The following is an 18,734-nucleotide window of genomic DNA, read 5'->3' as shown; positions in this document are numbered from 1 at the left end:
TTCCTGAAATTACTAGGAGAAATTCCAAATTCTGGAGTACCATTATCTAAATTATCACAATGTTACAGTCAGTATTTAAGATGCAAAATCACCTGTGAATTTATATATCACAGTGACTGGATGAGTTTTTCACTTTTGCTTTCCCTCAAAAAGTTAGAATGCATAAAAACTGTGTATCAAGGGAACAAAAAAAAAGACATATTACTTATCCTTGGAAAGATCCAGTGGATTTTTATAAAACAAAATTCTGAGTGGCCTAAATAAAATTGGTTATTAAATATATTGTTTGAGCTTTTGTTTTTAAGTTAAATAGCCATAAAGATTAATTATTTAGACAGATTATTTTGGCTGACTGCCATAATGCAATTAAAGAGAAAATGCTCTTTACTATCAGACCTCTGCTAATTAAACCTAAGATAACTCTTCCAATTCTGGCAAATATCAGCCTTAAAGTATCAAGAAATTCAACTGGTATATATACACCAATTAAAGAAATAATGCAAAAATACATTTGGAAAGAAAAGTTCTACAAGTCAATGCTATAAAAATTTTGTTGTAATTTTCAAACCTCTATCTTATCTCTGTAAGTCCAGCATTTATCTAAGACATTGTCTAGTGTGCTCAGGAGCACAAAAATGTTTTGGGCATGGCTTATTTGTAAGTATTAAATACAATAGGGGCACCTGGCTGGCTCACTCGGTGGAATGTGAGACTCTGAATCTTGCAGTTGTAGGTTCAAGCCCAACAATGAGCATGAGATTACTTTAAAAAATCAAGTAAAATCTTAAAAAAATATTACAGTTACCATAATCTATATTTTCCAGTTTCGTATCTGTTTCCTCCTACACATCCAAACTATGTCTTTCTGATAAGCTCCTTCCTGGTTTTTCTGGTGAACTTCTATTGATCTTTCAAACCTAGTTTTAGGGCTAAGTAACTTGTGATGCTCCCACATCTCAGAAAATTTAATTCACCCTATGGGTTCTCACGGGGTGTTATATTTCTCAACTACTGAATGTGTCAAGGTATTACTGCTATTAGTTTACAATGCTTTCCCCCCATTTAAACATGAACTCATTTTCTAGAGCTATAACCTTGTTAATCTCTAAATATACAGTTCCTAAGACAAATGTTATGTTCAATGGATGTTTACTGAAGTGAATAAAGTGAATATTAAAAAATAAATCCTGTATAAATAAGTCTGAAAGTGGGGCGCCTGGGTGGCGCAGTCGGTTAAGCGTCCGACTTCAGCCAGGTCATGATCTCGCGGTCCGGGAGTTCGAGCCCCGTGCCAGGCTCTGTGCTGACCGCTCAGAGCCTGGAGCCTGTTTCCGATTCTGTGTCTCCCTCTCTCTCTGCCCCTCCCCCGTTCATGCTCTGTCTCTCTCTGTCCCAAAAATAAATAAACGTTGAAAAAAATAAATAAATAAATAAATAAGTCTGAAAAACTAAATAGTTCATTTAGCAGCTGTTAAAATAAAAAGTTATACAAAATCAATAAAAGATATAGAGCTTTTACAAAATGTTTATTTATTTTGAGAGAGTGCACTTGAGAGGGGGAGGGGCAGAGAAAGAGAGAGATAAAATCCCAAGCAGGTTCCATGCTCAGCACGGAGCCCAACTTGGGGCTTGATCTCACAACCATGAGATCATGACCTGAGCCTAAATCAAGAGTCGGATGCTTAACCAACTGCACCACCCAGGTGCCCCAAGAAATAGAATTTTTAATACCTAGCTTTAGCTAGATAATTTAAAAGGTGTCCATAATGATTAGCAAATATAAATGTGGTTCCTTTATATCGCTGTAAAATCATGTTTTATAGACATATTTTATTTATTTATTTATTTATTTTTATTTTTATTTTTTATTTTTTTTTTTAAGAGAAACAGTGAGCAGGGGAGAGAGCCAGAGGGAGAGAAAGTGTGAATCCTAAGAAGGCTTCATGCTCAGCACAGAGTCAGACGCAGGGTTGGATCCCACGGCCCTGGGATCATGACCTGAGGCAAAATCAAGAGTCAGATGCTCAACCAACTGAGCCATCCAGGCACCCCTCTAGATATATTTTAAAACTGAAAAATAAAAATCTTGAAATGTCCAGGGTGTAATTACAATCTCAATACATAGTTCATCATGACTAATCACAATCAGATGTGGATTTAAGCCAGTACCCACTGACACAAATGTTATTGTTGGCTTATGATTACTTCATTTAAGCATTTCTCATAATGAGAGTTGATGTTTCAAACAATATAATGGAATGGCGTAACTCCAAAAAGATTTAACATATATCAATAGAATATAACTGGTCCTTTCAAAAAGATACTAATTTAATTCCATAACTTATTTGGTCAGTCATAAGACATCTGGTAATAAAAACAGCTGGAAATTTATTATATGACTGAAGGTGTCTAAGTGGAGAGAGCAAAATTTGTTACTTGAGTGACCCTTTCTCCAGCTACTTCAGGTTACATACTTGCAGTTGTATACTAGGCAGAATAGAGTAGTGGTTATAAGTATGAATTCAGGAGCTAGATGGTTTGAGTTTAATTCATTTACTAAGTGGTGGGACCTCAGGCCAAGTTTCTTAACCCCTTTTGCCTTAGTTTTCTCATCTGTAAAATGGAGATAGCAATGATATACAAGACCTATCTCATAAAATGTGTATTATTAGATATATGTAAAGAACATACAACAGTGCCTAGCACAGAGTAAGCATAAGTATTTACTATTACTTTCATTCAACATGTTTCCTCTGGTCTCCAACCTATTTTGTACCTTTTCACCGTACAAAAGATTACAATTTCTTGGATCTTCATGAGTTTTTCTATGTGATTATTCCTTTTCTGGGCACGTCTCACCTCCAACTTTGCTTCCTTTCTTTAATATTCTGTTTACCTTCCTCAATGTGAAACAGACTCCAAAGTGATATGTACAACACAAACTGAGTGGTGTACTGCAAGAAAATACTAAAACTGCTCTTTAGTTTTAATTAAATTAAGAAATCAATTACTACTAATATTTAATATATAGAATAAGCTTTGTATGCCCTCACTAGGTCCATATTTTAAACTGGTTTGTGTCACAAAGGTATCTGAGGTAGCCCAAGAGAAAAGAATAAGAAGAGTTCAATGCTCAAGGAGGTTAGTATTATAACACTTACGTTAGTATTATGACGCTCTTTCCTGGTTTATTCATTTTGTAAGTTGCATATGACCAATGCAATGGATATAAATATATTTTAAAATATTTATTTTAACTCTTCAGAAAATGGAAACAGATTTCGGGAAAAAACAGAAACAAAAAGAAAAATCTGAGTACGTAATAACAAGTGAATTACAAAAAATATGAAGGCACTAACATTGCTTTTATAAGCTCATCTTACACCACTATTAAAGTTAAAGCCACGATGATCTAATAACATCTGATAAGAAACTGATCTAGCAATGTATGCATTTAATTCTATAAACAAACATATGCTGCAAACCACACTGTAATATAAGAAATGAGGTCTATATACTCAGTCTTCTGATTACCAAAGATAGAAGGAAAAAAATCTTTTGTCTATTTTTATCAGGTATTTAGAAAATAAGGTTTAGTTCAGAACTAAGGTAGTTACCAAGTAGTTACGTCTGTTTTATAAAGCTAGATTGAGACTTTGAATTTGCAACAGAAAGACTTAAGAATAACAGACAATATCCATTTTAGGGTGAGTTAACCAACATAATTTTATTAGATATTCAATTTCATCTTTTAAAAATTTTTTACTGATCCATTTCCTCTTTCTATCATGATTTGGATTTCCTTATAGATATGAGTTAGGATTGACCATTTATACTCTTTACAACTATTTTCATTGTAATCTATGTTTCTAAATTACTAAACTAGCATTCTATTTCTGTATTGACTTTCTGAATGGGTTGAACACAGGAGATATGCTGACTATGAAATCACATACTCATACATTCTGGTATATAAGAGCTATTTTAGAAAGTTACTTCTAATTAATAATACATTGGAATGCTGTTGATATAAATAACTCCTATAAGCAAGATTTAGGTTTATATCAGGTAGTTACTTCTTAAGTACTCTCCCTACAAAATAAGAACTCTACCCTTTTGAGAAGAAGCATGGAGTAGAGGGAGAAGAGGGGAGACTAATAATTTAGTTTTATCATAGGTATTCACTATTAAGACAACAGACTAAAAAATATTTTATTGACGGAGTATAGAATAAAAAATTAGACTTTAATTTGGGACTGGAGATAATATCTTTGGCATTTCCTTTTTATTTTCTCAGTTTGTAAAATATTTAACCATTTTTACATTTCTTAAAATTTTTAATCCTTTGATTAGTAAATGCTCAAATGGATAAACAAATGAAGAGTTCTATACTTAAGTTTAAATAAACAAATCCATAGAAGCACACAAGATTAGAAACAAGAGGAGAAAAAACAAGACTCTGGATAAGTTGGACTCATTACACAAGGTCACAATATATAAAACTCTGTGAGCAATATAACCCAAAATAACACAGACAAGAATTTAAGGCACTAAGTAAGTAATATATTGTGTTGCAAAGTTTCCCTACACATAGATGCCACACTTCCATATATGAAAACTATGCAAATTGGCCTTTGGAACACATAACTTAAGAGTTTACATTTGCAGATGTGACTCTAATAATCTAATAATAATAGCAGTAATACTATTACATTTTGCTTTATGTGTTGGGCTCCAACAGGAACTAAATGTATCTACCAACTCTAAAGAGCTACAGACTGCTCCAGGAATTAATATATTTCTAAATTAGGTTGCCATTACAATTACAAAGCATTTTGGCTATGTGCAGGTTTGTAAGCCTTAAAAGAAAGTAATGAACATTAGAATAGAATCAGTTTGTAATAAGGAATAGTAGCTACACTATACTTTCTCAGGCAGTAACATACTCTTGGACCACCTTACCCAAATATAAACACCTTCAACTGAAACTGCTTCTAATTTGTCTAATCTTTATTTTGCTATAATATATAGATTTATGCAACAAAATTTCAATGGCTACTCCCTATGAAGCAGACATTGCTCTAAGTTCTCAGGATCCAGCGGATCTTATTATCAGATCTTTCTGAATTTTACTAAAAAATACAAATTACCAGGGTACCTGGTGGCTCAGTCAGTTGAGTGTCCCACTGAATTCAGCTCAGGTTATGATCTCACAGTTCATGAGTTTGAGCGCCCTATCTTGGACTCTCTGCTGTCAGCACGGAGCCTGCTTCAGATCCTCTGTCTCCCTCTCTCTCTGCCCCTCCCCACACATTCACTCTCACTCTCTATCTCTCAAAAATAAACACTGGGCCGCCTGGGTGGCTCAGTCGGTTAAGTGTCCGACTTCACTTCGGCTCAGGTCATGATCTCACAGTTTGTGAGTTCAAATCCCACACTGGGCTCAACTCAGAGCCTAGAGCCTGCTTTGGATTCTGTGTCCCATTCTCTCTCTGCCCATCCCCCACTTGTGCTCTGTCTCTGTCTCTCAAAAATAAATAAATGTAAAAAAAAAAAAAATTAAAAAATAAAATAACCATTAAAAAAAAAATACACTTCACCAAAACTAACCTCCTTCCACTCCCAGGGGACTAAATGACCTATACAGTATTCTGAAGAAACAAAAACAATAAAATACTGTATATTTAACAATATGTAAGCATTTAAACGCAGTTTCTTGCTAAAATCCTTAGTGATAAAATGAATAGCCTTAGAAAATAATTAATATATAATTCTTCTTTAAATGAATATATTCTAATAAAACTATGTTAGCTGTACTGTCAAACAGGACAAAAAATAATTTTTTTAAAGAATCTTTCCTATTTTCATTCATTTATTTATATATTTTTATTGAAGTATAGTTGGCATACAATGTTACCTTAGTTTCAGGTGTACAATATAGTGATAAAACAACTTCATACGTTATGCTATGCTCACCACACGTGTAGCTACCACTGTCACCATATACAACCCTATTACAGTATCATTCACTATATTCCCTATGCTGTCTGTATCCCTTTAACCTCATGAATTATTCATAAAACGGTGGTTTTTAAAAAATTCTTTTTTGATTTAGTCACTATTCTCAAATATTGGGAGAAAAATATTTAACCATATGAACACTTTTTGAGTAATTTCATTTGCTGCATTTAACTATCAGTTTTGATAACAGTTTACTATTCTTCCAATACCTGAGTATTTGACAATATTCACAGGAATATTTTCTTGGGTACATCATGATCTTCATTTTGCTGAATTCCTCATCTTCCCCTACTTATCTCAGTATCTTAATACAAAGCAATGATAATCTTGTTTTGAATTTTCAGTGTATTTTCTCTCATACTATTTTCCTATATGGAGTGTTTTTATAACTTAAATCTCAGTTTTTTCTCAAAATCTCTCCCAAACTTTGCTGTGCATTGGAATCAGCTGGTGACCTTTTAAAAATCCCTATGCCCTGGATGCATGCCTTAAAATTTAAATAAGAAGGTCTGAGGATAAGGGAGAGAGTCAGGCATCAGCTTCCAAATATACCCAGGTGTTATTAATATGCAGCAAACTTTGGGAACTACTGTCTTAAACTCTTATATAGTGCCCTGAAGGTCCAATATGCATACTATTTAATCTGTGACCTCAATCACTTGTGTTGCAAGCCTGGCATGGTAGTTAGTACAGTAGTTGGTGAGTAAACCTACTACTTGCACCTTAATCTGGCTTGGTTATCTTCTATTTGCCACATATAAACTCACAAAGTTACAATAAAAAACCTTAGTTTTAAATGAAAAGTAATTTCAAGAATTATTTCAGAATCCAGAAATTTTTGAATTTGAGAAGTTAACATAATGCATCTATTTTAATTCCATCACAACCCAAGAGAATTTGGGGCAGCCCCCTGTAATCGAGAACCTTAATATTTCACCAGGAATAAATATAAATATTCACGCTGACTGAGGTAATAAAAATTGTAATGAATAGCCTCAGGTCAGTCGGGGCTAGGTTTTGCCACCATTAAATTGCAGAAGAAACTCCTTTGGAATTTCAGAACGTTTTGGATTGCAGAAATGAAGACAAGTGATTATGGACATATAGACATAGGTCACAAAGTAAGGTCTCCCCTCCCTCCCAGAGAATGTGACTAAACAGCATGAAAGTCACTGACAGAATGTTTCCGTAAAGATGCACACGACAATGTTTTGGTGTGTATCACTAGAATAAATGTGAACACCTGATGAGAAAGATATGTATTGTGTGACATGTGTTTGTTTTACCATGCATGTGTAATACTTTTGTCAATTAAATATAAATATTCCTACTAAAAAAAAAAAAAAAAAAAAGCCTGAGCCCACCTCACTGACAGAGTGGATCTGGAAAAAAAAAAATCTTTGTTATTAGTTTTAAAGTTAAGAAAAGGGAACACCTACAAAAAATAGAAATCTTATTTAAATCAAAAGGCAGAATGTTAAAACTAGAATTAATGGTGGCATAGAGCATGACATGAAATGAGTTCACCATAAACAAACAAAATTGTGAAAGTGTTTACACATTTCATTAGTGTAAAGCTGATTAATCTGTGAAGACTAGCAAAGAAAACACATACATTTTTTTCTTTTAAGAAAATACATATTCTAAGTGGAAATCAGAATATTTTAAAGTAGACTGCCCCAAACAGAAACTTAAGTTTTACAGGAACACAGAAAAAGGGAGTGAGGGGTGGGGAAGTAAGGAGAGATGCACATCATTTTAGGAATTCTGGATTACATGAAGTTAAGCAGGCTATTTTTCCATCAGGATTTCTAAGAACCTTAAATAATGTGCTTTGACAATCTCTAAACAGGTATAACATGCAGGCTATTAACACTTATTTGACCTCTAAATCCTTTTTTCTTTAAGCATTTAATATGACTAATTCCACAGAACATAAAACTATTGGAGATGTATTTATAAATTTAGGAATTTTAGATGGTCTTCAAGAATGAATGTCCAGAACCAACTTCTACTTCACACCACTAATTTTATTATCCTTATCAGTTACCAGTCATTAAGTGATACCTCCATACAATGCAATGAAATCCCCAAAGATCGTTAACTATGGAATTAGTAGCACGGATTATTACATAAATGAGAACAGAGTATCTTCTCTTAAACACCGAATCAAAATAAAACTTAAAATATATTCACCATTTTAAAAGTGTAAGTTGGCAATTTGTATAAATATTGAAATGCTATACCTCATCAAATTCTTCAGTCATTTTTCTGATGATTTCTGCATTCTGCATATTTCGAAACATCTCTATTCTCACAGTACCTGTGGAACAACAGATTTTACAGTTAATCCTTCTCTATCCCATGCTAAACATTAAATTTAATCTGACCAATGTTTGAAAAATTTTATTTGAAAGTTTTTGGGGTTTTCTCCTCCCCCAAACTCCTACCTAAAGGAATCCCTTGTTTAAGAGCTTCAAAGTTCTTTAGACATTTTTAAAAATCCCTGAATATTCTGCGAATAAGTATGAGGGGGGAAAAACTGAGAGGAGTGTTGGGGCAGGAAAAGACAAAAAAACAATATATTTATGTAAGGATTGACTGGTGCTATCCAGACATATAGCTGATATTCTTTATCATCAGAATATTCTTCTATAAATTAAAACTAAGTGTTCCTTAATCTAATTAATACATGTCAGCTAAATCTGTTTTCTGTTAACATGAAAAATAGCTCAGTAACTTCAACCTAAGTATCAAACCAACAAAAAACAAAGTTAACCCCTTTCTCTCTCATTCTTTAGTATTACTTTTACGTTAGCTATATAATTTTTATCTCAAGTATGGCTATATAAATATTACCACTCTTAAAATAGTAAGAGTGGTTTATATCAAAGACTTGTGTTAAAAATTAACATAATTTAAATAAAATAAGGTTCAAAATCTACCTTGAGTACACAGAATATTGAACTAATAATTACATAAGGTTCAGTTTCAACTCTATACATGTCAATATTAAAGATAAAAATCACAGGAATAAGACTCAATGAATCAATAAGAAAATACTTTATACCCTCTGACAGATTCCTTGCCAATGATTAGCAGCTCCAATTCAAATCACATTTAAGAATGTAAGAAGGAAAAGACTCTAAAGTGTACTGTACTTTTACAAGAAAGAGCATGGAACAACTGACAGCCACTGAAAGTCATCAAAGTGTGCTCTTCATTTAGAGTCCCAATAAAAGACTACAGTGGCACATTTCGCATATCAAACTTAATTTGACTTTTTATTAATCTGTAAAATGAAAAAAACGAGATCTTTCTCATCATTTTAATTACAACCATTTCTAACCATGTTTTAGTTACTTGATATATAGCTCTTTTGTTCATTTTCAGTATAATGAATTAAGTACTACCAACAGGTATCCCTACGCCAAGCTGTAGAGATGACAAGTAAATCTACTCTCATAAAGTACTAAGCAAGCAAAAGAAATAAAATGAGATTTTTAAGTTATTAAACATGAGAAGAATTAGTTGTTCTTGGAGAGATGGAAATATTTTATGTTTTGGAGTGTCATTAAATAGCTATATGCATTTCTCAAAGTCATCTATCTGTACACTTAAAATGTGCAACTTTTAATGTATGGAAATTGTAACTTGGTAACACTGATTTTTTTAATTTTTTAATTTTTTAAAATTTATATCCAAGTTAGTTAGCATATAGTGCAACAATGATTTCAGGAGTAGATTCCTTAATGCCCCTTACCCATTTAGCCCATCCCCCCTCCCACAACCCCTCCAGTAACCCTCCATTCGTTCTCCATATTTAAGAGTCTCTTATGTTTTGTCCCCCTCCTTGTTTTTATATTATTTTTGCTTCCCTTCCCTTATGTTCATCTGTTCTGTGTCTTAAAGTCCTCAAATGAGTGAAGTCATATGATACTTTTCTCGGACTATTTTCGCTTAGCATAATACCCTCTAGTTCCATCCACATAGTTGCAAATGGCAAGATTTCATTCTTTTTGATTGCCAAGTAATACTCCATTGTATATATACACCACATCTTCTTTATCCATTCATCCATTGATGGACATTTGGGTTCTTTCCATACTTTGGCTATTGTTGATAGTGCTGCTATTTAACATTGGGGTGCATGTGTCTGTTCGAAACAGCATACCTGTATCCCTTAGATAAATACCTAGTAGTGCAATTGCTGGGTTGTAGGGTAGCTCTATTTTTAATTTTTTCAGGAACCTCCATACTGTTTTTCAGAGTGGCTGTACCAGTTTGCATTCCCAGGTAATACTTATTTTTTAAAGAACTCAAGAAAAAGGACAACACTAATCATACCAGTTCACTAAAAAGTGACACATTATTGTTAATTATTAAACAATGTTCTATTTTATTTCCATGACTGATATGGCAGTTTTCATATACAGTGGAGTCTTAACTATAATTACAATGGACTACCAAGTTAGTTCATAAAGGGAGGAATATTTTGCTGCATTAATTTAACATTGTAAAGTGAAAGGCAACAAAACAACAACTAGCATTAGAAACAACATAAAAACCAGTCTCATGCTTAGCATCTTTAAAAATGACTACCATATTTAGGGGCGCCTGGTGGCTCTGTCGGTTAAGCATGTAACTCTTGATTTCAACTCAGGTCATGATCTCATGGGTCATGGGCTCAATCCCTGCTTGGTATTTTCTCTTTCTTTCTCCCTCTGCCCCTTCTCTACTCACTCTCTCTCTCTCAAAATAAATAAATAAACTTCTAAAAAACTGACTACCATATATAAGTAACAATTACTAATAAAGTAAAATCAGATGTTTAAAGCTGTAATTTTGAAAATGAACAGCCTGTCACTGAAAATTTTTTAAAGAAGAAAATCCTGTTGCTGTCACAATGACTTTTGATACATAGGCCTATTAACTTACTACGTTCTACCTGTTCATTCTTCTTCCATTAGGTCCAACAACTCTACTGAAACTGCTTCCTCACACCTATTATCTGCTAATTGTTACATCAAGCAGTCTTTCTTTAGTAATACCTTACATATTCTATTGAAAACATTTGCCCATTATATTGGTTTCTATTAACACTATATCCTTGTACTGTATTCTCTAATGGCTTACTTTCATTTCTTTCACTTTTACTTACCTGAATACAGGTTATTTCCAAAGTTCTGTCCTACACATTTTTTTTGTCCTTTTCTACATTTTCTAACCTGGAAATGGCCCACATCTAGCTTACCCACCAGAGAAAAGTATGGCAGAATACTACTTATTAATCTTTGTATTCTCTATAGTTCCTTGAAATATGCCTAACATCTTAAGTCTTCTCTCTACTATTTTAAGCTTTGACAATGGATAGCTATTAAAAGTAAATTAAAGGGACGCCTGGGTGGCTCAGTCAGTTAAGCGGCCGACTTCGGCTCAGGTCATGATCTCACGGTCCGTGAGTTCGAGCCCCGCGTCGGGCTCTGTGCTGACAGCTCAGAGCCTGAAGCCTGTTTCAGATTCTGTGTCTCCCTCTCTCTGACCCTCCCCTGTTCATGCTCTGTCTCTCTCTGTCTCAAAAATAAATAAACGTTAAAAAAAAAAATTAAAAAAAAAAAGTAAATTAACGATCTGAAATAATTCAGATTCAGAGAAACAGAAATATTTGAAAATAAGGAATGAAAAAAAAATAGATTATCTTCCACTCTCTAAAACACTATCTGCGAGAATCTTCAAATAATCTACCAACATACGTATCTTACATTAAAAAATAAAAGACTGTCTGATCAAGCCTTACTGACAGGATTATACCTCTAATGAAGATAAAGGAAGAACTTTCAAAAGTGTCATTTTTTTTTTAATTTTTATTTTTCCAACGTTTATTTATTTTTGGGACAGAGAGAGACACAGCATGAACGGGGGAGGGGCAGAGAGAGAGGGAGACACAGAATCGGAAACAGGCTCCAGGCTCTGAGCCATCAGCCCAGAGCCTGACCCGGGGCTCGAACTCCTGGACCGCGAGATCATGACCTGGCTGAAGTCGGACACTTAACCGACTGCGCCACCCAGGCGCCTCAAAAGTGTCATTTTTAACTATCAATAATTCCAGAAATAGAATAACATCAAAAAACTACCATCAAGTTACTGATCACTTAAATTTTATCAAACTGCTGGAGAGAACATAACTTGATACAATCCCTATGGTATGCAATTTGGCAAATATTACCGAAATTACAAATTTACATACTCCTTGGCCTGGATATTGTACTTGTTGTGAAAAATCCATAAACTCACCACATATGAAATAACGAAGGTACAAGGTTATTCCCTGAAACACTGTTTGTGATAGCAAAAGGAAAAATGCATATACCCATAAATAAGATTCTGATTAATAACTGCAAGTGTTGATGATAGTGACGATGGTGGTGGCAGCTAACACTTGGGTGCTCACTATCTGCCAGGCGTTGTTCTAATAAATATGCCCTATTAAATAAGTTAAAACATTTACTTTTCACAACAATAGAAGAATGTACTACTTTTCTCTCATTTTATAGAAGAGAAAATTGAGGCACCTAGAGATTTAGCAACTTGCAAACAGGGTTTCCCAGTAGCAGATTCGTGGTCTATACGCAGACAGTCTGGCTACAGAGTCCATGACTAACCACTACTTTTAACTGACTAAAATCAATGGAATCCATGCAGCTGTCAAAAACAATAAAGTGGTCTATGCTTGATATGGAAAGATCTGTAGGATATATTCATAAATGAAAAAGGAATATTTATACATTTGATAATATATGATTTAAAATATTTCTATAAAGATACACAAATATCTGGCACAAGTGGTTGCCTCAGGGAAAGAGAAATATGTGGTTGAGGTTTAGGGATATAATGGAGGTATTATATTGCATACCCTTTGCATTTCCTGAAATTTGAACTATATAAATGTATTACTCAAAATAAGGAATGAATACATTTCAAATAAAAAATAAAATGTTAAAAAACTAAACTGAAGGACAGACTGCTATTAATCTTTTCCTGTCAAGCATTTGTGTAGTCACTACCAATATGCACTCATTAGAGGGTAGGCTAAGAATGCTCCATTTAAGTTTGCCAGAAATGTGAAATTTTATGTTTTACTTACCAGGCTATTATAGAACACAAAAAATGAAATTGAAAAGCAATATGAAAATGAGGCTGGAGAACATATCCTTGGCAAAATTAGTGACATGGACAACAATGAAAAGAAACTTTAACTGTGGTTATAGCAACCACAACATTTAGCAGAACCCTCAAGAAGTCATCGTAGGGTCATTTAAAATCTTTGGCATTAGACACAGTAGGGTTTAAGTCTCAGCTCCCCCAGTTACTAAGCTATAGGAGACTGAAAAAATCAATTGTTTTCTATAAAACTCAGATTTCTAATCTTTAAAGTGGTGAGAATACCAATGCAGGGATTTTTTTTGTTCAATGCTGTAATTCCTAGTACATAAACAGCACTGAAAAAAAAATGTGGAACAAATGACTAAGGATGATATGAGAACAAAATAAGAAAACAAGTATAAAGAATTTAGTATTGTGCTTATAGCTCGTAAGATGCAAGATGCATGTAAGATGCTCACCTACTTTAAGCATTCCTTTTTTGAAAGATTATCCTGCCCATTTAGAGGAAAGCTAAAAGCTTGAGTTTTTGGGCTCTACTGAAAGCCAGATCCCTAATTGTGCATGTTGTCAGATTATTGCCACTTGAAGAATGAGACCAGTCATCTCTTTTATTCCAGAACTAAGCAAAGTCAGCAGTTTTCTAAGCACCCAGACCAAAGCTTTTACTTCCAGACACTAACCATCTCTTTCCAAAATGTCTAGAATCCACCATAACGATGAGTTAAGGTGATAAAGAAGTCAATGCCGAAGAAGCAGGAACCCACAAATTCTTACCCCCATTTACACGAACCCTATGGTTTAGAACACGGTCTCATCTCATCCTCTTCATTTTGAATTTTACCCTTACTCTATTCTATGATGAGATCCAAAGCCAGAACTCTAGCCTTGTTTGTATCCTTCCAATTAGGTACAGAAGCAGACAGAAGAGAAGACTGGAAGCAGAGAGAACTTTCTTTAAAAATGTTTTTTAATGTTTATTTATTTTTGACAGAGAGAGAGACAGAGTATGAGCGGGGAAGGGGCAGAGAGAGAGGGAGACACAGAATCTGAAGCAGCTCCAGGCTCTGAGCTGTCAGCATAGAGACTGATACCGGGCTCAAACTCACAGACTGCGAGATCGTGACCTGACCGAAGTTGGACACTCAACCGACTGAGCCACCCAGAACTTTTTGAGCAGCAAATCAACTTACCCAAATACAACAAAAGGCCCTTCTGGGTTTATACCTTTTATGACACTAACATTCTGGTTCCCTCAAATTACTGAACCTGGCTCCCTTAAATTACTAAACCAAACCAATTACTGGTGTTATATACTAACACTGCCTAAGAGTGTTTAACAGAGAGCCTTCCTAAGAGCTTTCTTACTAATTGTACCATGTATGAAACAGCTTTCTATTTTAAAGCTTTTATTGTAAAGACTGGATTATAAAGTATTAATTTAAAAACCTAATCTGGTGATGGACCAGAGATAATTCATACATATAACAGGAAAATTTTTGGTAGTCTCATCTTCTGCTTCATTTTTACTTTAAGTAACAGTACATTATACATCAAAATAAAGTGGAGAAAGACTGAAAAAAGTATGGATAAATTACAAGACAAAATCTAAGTCAAAAAGGAGAAGAAATGCTGAGGCTACTAAAACTGAGAAGTATTTACTAAAGAAACACTGCGTACCAGAATATAGAATTTAACAGTTACCTAAGATTGCAGTGACTGTTGAGGAAAGGGAATGGGGAAAGATAAAGAGACAGATACTTTGGTTGCTTTTTAATGATCATTTCAAGCTTAATACTGGAGCTTGGTTTAGCCATGTTAGTATAGCCCAGGAATAAAAGCAAGCATTGTCTTATAACAGTGATGTTTCAAACTACTTTCACCAAATCTTCCAACAACTATTAAAATATCCTCAAGGGGAGCCTGGATGGTTAAGCGCCTGACTTCGGCTTGCGTCATGACCTCATGGTCTGTGCCCACGTCGGGCTCTGTGCTGACGGCTCAGAGCCTGAAGCCTGCTTCAGATTCTCTGCCTCCTTTCTCTCTTTACCCCTCCCCTGCTTGTGTTCTGTCTGTCTCTCTCTCTCTCAAAAATAAAATAAATAAACATTAAAGAGAATTTTTTTTTAATATCTTCATCTTCAGTCCACATAAGAATTAAAGGAAACGGCAATGAAAAGAATAAACATACTTTTTAAAATGTCCATCTGCTACCTCAGGCATTACTACTAATATTAACATGATTCAAGAGAAGCAGGACTTCTTAATCTATGGCACATGGATTCCTAAATATCTATGGACCTTTTGTTTGAAAATTTAGGTCTATGCAACTTTTGTGGAGAAAGACCCAAATTTTCAGGTTATTATTAAAGGAATTGGAGAACTCAAAAAGGTAACAATAGCACATTAGAAGAAAAATATCAGCCAAAGATTTTTAGTCTTAGGGAACTGAAGACAAAAATTAAATTGTGGCAGTAAAGAATAGCTCTAAAGAAGAAATACTCTTCATAGCATGGTATGGAAAAGCAAAAACTAGGGACTGAGAGATGCAGGGGAAAAAATGCTGAATTATGTTTCTTTCTCATAAATTAGACCATGAGTGCAATGGTTATCATCTAAGTAGAACCAGGTTTCATCTCCAAGTAGCAAAGGAAAAAGAGCACAAGAGAACTTCCCCATAACGTTGTAAGAATCCATAAATTAAAGAGTGAAAATTTTTATTTATAAGTACCTTGTTTAGAGCCAACACTACATATCTGACTTCAGTTACATAATATATATAAGATAATTTAGGATTTAAATGTGTGAGATAATTTAGGATTACTTTGTATTTTCCTATCAAAGTGCATATAAATGATCAAGTCATACTCTTTAAGCTGTACTTCAAAGGTGTGTCACTACAAGGTCCCAAATAATCTCAAGTATACTTTTGCAAAGACTCTCTCACAATTTATTTGCCACTAAGACTTTCTCATCTTTCTCTAGAGCACCACTCTTTTCTATTTCATTGAACTTTTATGTATATGATTAAAAAGGGGGAAAAAAAACTAGGTGGTTGGGCTTAATAAGAGTCTCAAAGAATTTTCCTTAAACTGAATTCCACAATGTTTTAAAAAATACATACTTTTTATTTTAGAATAGTTTTAGACTAACATAAAAATTACACAGTGCAAAATGTTTCCATAAACACCAAAACCAGTTTCTCTTATTGTTAATATCTCATATTAATATTGTATATTTGTCGCAGCTAATGAGCAGATATTAATAACATTTTTGTTCTTCCCCTAGCTTCACTGAGAAATAATTGACATACATCACTACAAGTTTAAGGTGCACCGCATCATGGTTTGATTTACATATACTGGAAATGATTATCACAACAGGTTTAGTTAATATCCATCATTTCTTATAGATATAATTAGAAAAGTAATTTTTCCTTGTGTAGAGAATTCTGAGGATCGACTCTCTTAACAACTTTCCTATGTATCATACAGCAGTATTAACAGTAGTCATTCACTTACACTACATCCCTAGTACTTATTTATCTAGTAACTAGGAAGTTTGTACCTTTTGATCGTCTTTCTCAAATTCCTTCTCCCCTAACCTGATAATATTAACTAAAAGTCATATTCAGATGTTCTTACTTTTAACCTAATATCCTTTTTCTGTTCCAGGATCTCATCCAGAATACCACAAAAGGTGGTAGTTGTCGTGTCTCCTTAGGGTACTCTACACTGTGACAGTTTCTAACTTATTTTTGATCATCATAATGGTGTTACGGAGCAGTCAGGCAGTTTACAGAATGTCTGTCAATTTGGGTTTGTGTGATGGTTTTCTTATGGTTAAATACGGTTTTTGGTTTTTGAGAGAAAGATCAAAGAAAAAGTGCCATTGTAATTGTATCAAAACAAAAGTATTTTTTAATCATGTGCTTATTAATCATGATCATCTAAACTGAGGCAGAATTTGTCAAGTTTCTCCAAAGTACGTTGTATTTTTCCCCTTTTTCCATACTATATTCTTTGGAAAGAAGTCACTATGTACAGCCCACACCTAAACGTGTAAGAAATTATGCTTCTTTAAGTTTATATATGTATCTATATAAATTACATTGAATTCTTCTACATGAAAGATTTGTCTATTACCCATTTGTTCCATTTTCAATCATTTATTTATAACATGGACTCATGAATATTTTATAGTTTACATTATAAGCCAATTCTACAGTATTTTGTTGCTCACATTGTTCCACTTTTGGCTACTGAGTAGGGTTCTTTTCAGTTGGTTCCTATGTCCTTTTGACAAACCCTCACTGTTGTTTTGTTTTCACTGAGCACTTACTTACTTTCAGAAACTATGAAATGCTTCAGGTTCACCTTGTATATTCCCTGTCCCAGTCTTAGAATCTAATATTGCTGTAAGGATCCCTGACTTCCTCAACTGGAGAATGGAATAAGAAGCCAAGATTTATATGCTAAGTGTGTTCCTTGCTACCGGCTCATTGTTAGTGTAATGTCATTTCTTTTAGGCCCTCTCGGCTTAAAGAGCAAGGAAATATATATGTATGTAACTATTTCTGTATGTAGCCATATGTATCTATATTAAGCTATATATGAGTTATACTAATATCTTCAACTCCATGACCACACACACCACACGGAATATTCCAGAGTTCTCCCCTTGCTTTTATCTATAATTTCCTACAGTGAAATCTCAAACAGTGAAAACTCTGGTTCCCACCATCAACTATCTACTTACTTAATTTTTTAATTCCACTTATACATATGTATAGTGATTTCAAAATTGTATACACATGTATAGTGACTTCCATACCACAATGAAAAATAACTGCCAACCAGAGTACAGTTCCTTTTGCCTTTAGTCTTATAATCTCTACTCTTAAGTATTTAGGACAGTACTTTTATCCCAAACCCCTGCAGTGAGGTTATTTCATGTGTTTGTAATACAGTTTGATTCTTTTGTTAGTCTTACTTCAACTGGGATGACCTCGTTAAGTGGTTTTTTTTTTTTAAATTTGCATACATCAATGTTTACTTTTTGTTCTAGCAGTTCTATGGGTTTTGAGAAATGCACTGATCATGTATCTACCGTTACAGCATGGTACAGAATAGTTTCACCACCCTAACCCCTTATGATTCACCTATTCAACCCTTCTTCCTCCCCAAACCCCTGGCAAACATGGATCTATTTACCATCTCTATAGTTTTCCCTTTTCCAGAATGTAACAGAAACTGGAATCATAGTATGTAGCCTTTTTAGACTGGCTTCTTTCACTCCACAATACCTACTGAAGACTCATCTATGCTTTTTGCATGGTTTGAGAACTCATTCCTTCCTATAACCGAATAATATTCCATTTCATGGATGTACCACTGTTTATCCCTTTCATCTACTAAAGGACACCTTGATTGCTTCCGATTTTTAGTAATTAATGAATATAATTACATTAAACACATGCAGGTTTTTGTGTGGGCATGTTTCAGATGAGTTGGGTAAACACCTAAGAGCACAATTACTAGATTTTACAGTAA

At 34.0% G+C, this 18,734-nt stretch overlaps 1 protein-coding gene across 3 annotated transcripts in view; it reads right to left on the bottom strand.

Annotated features, from left to right (window-relative positions):
- STAG1 (stromal antigen 1) overlaps positions 1–18,734 on the bottom strand; it is a 410,325-nt gene that overhangs the window by 172,683 nt on the left and 218,908 nt on the right. For all 3 annotated transcript variants that reach the window (XM_023260539.2, XM_045036401.1, XM_019810669.2), the window contains one exon: positions 8,268–8,344. In XM_023260539.2, coding sequence (XP_023116307.1) covers positions 8,268–8,344 — 77 coding nt within the window. The remainder of the gene's footprint in view (positions 1–8,267; positions 8,345–18,734) is intronic.

Source organism: Felis catus, chromosome C2, assembly GCF_018350175.1.
Source record: "Felis catus isolate Fca126 chromosome C2, F.catus_Fca126_mat1.0, whole genome shotgun sequence".
Lineage (NCBI taxonomy): Eukaryota > Metazoa > Chordata > Mammalia > Carnivora > Felidae > Felis > Felis catus.
This window is presented reverse-complemented; position numbering and strand designations above follow the sequence as displayed.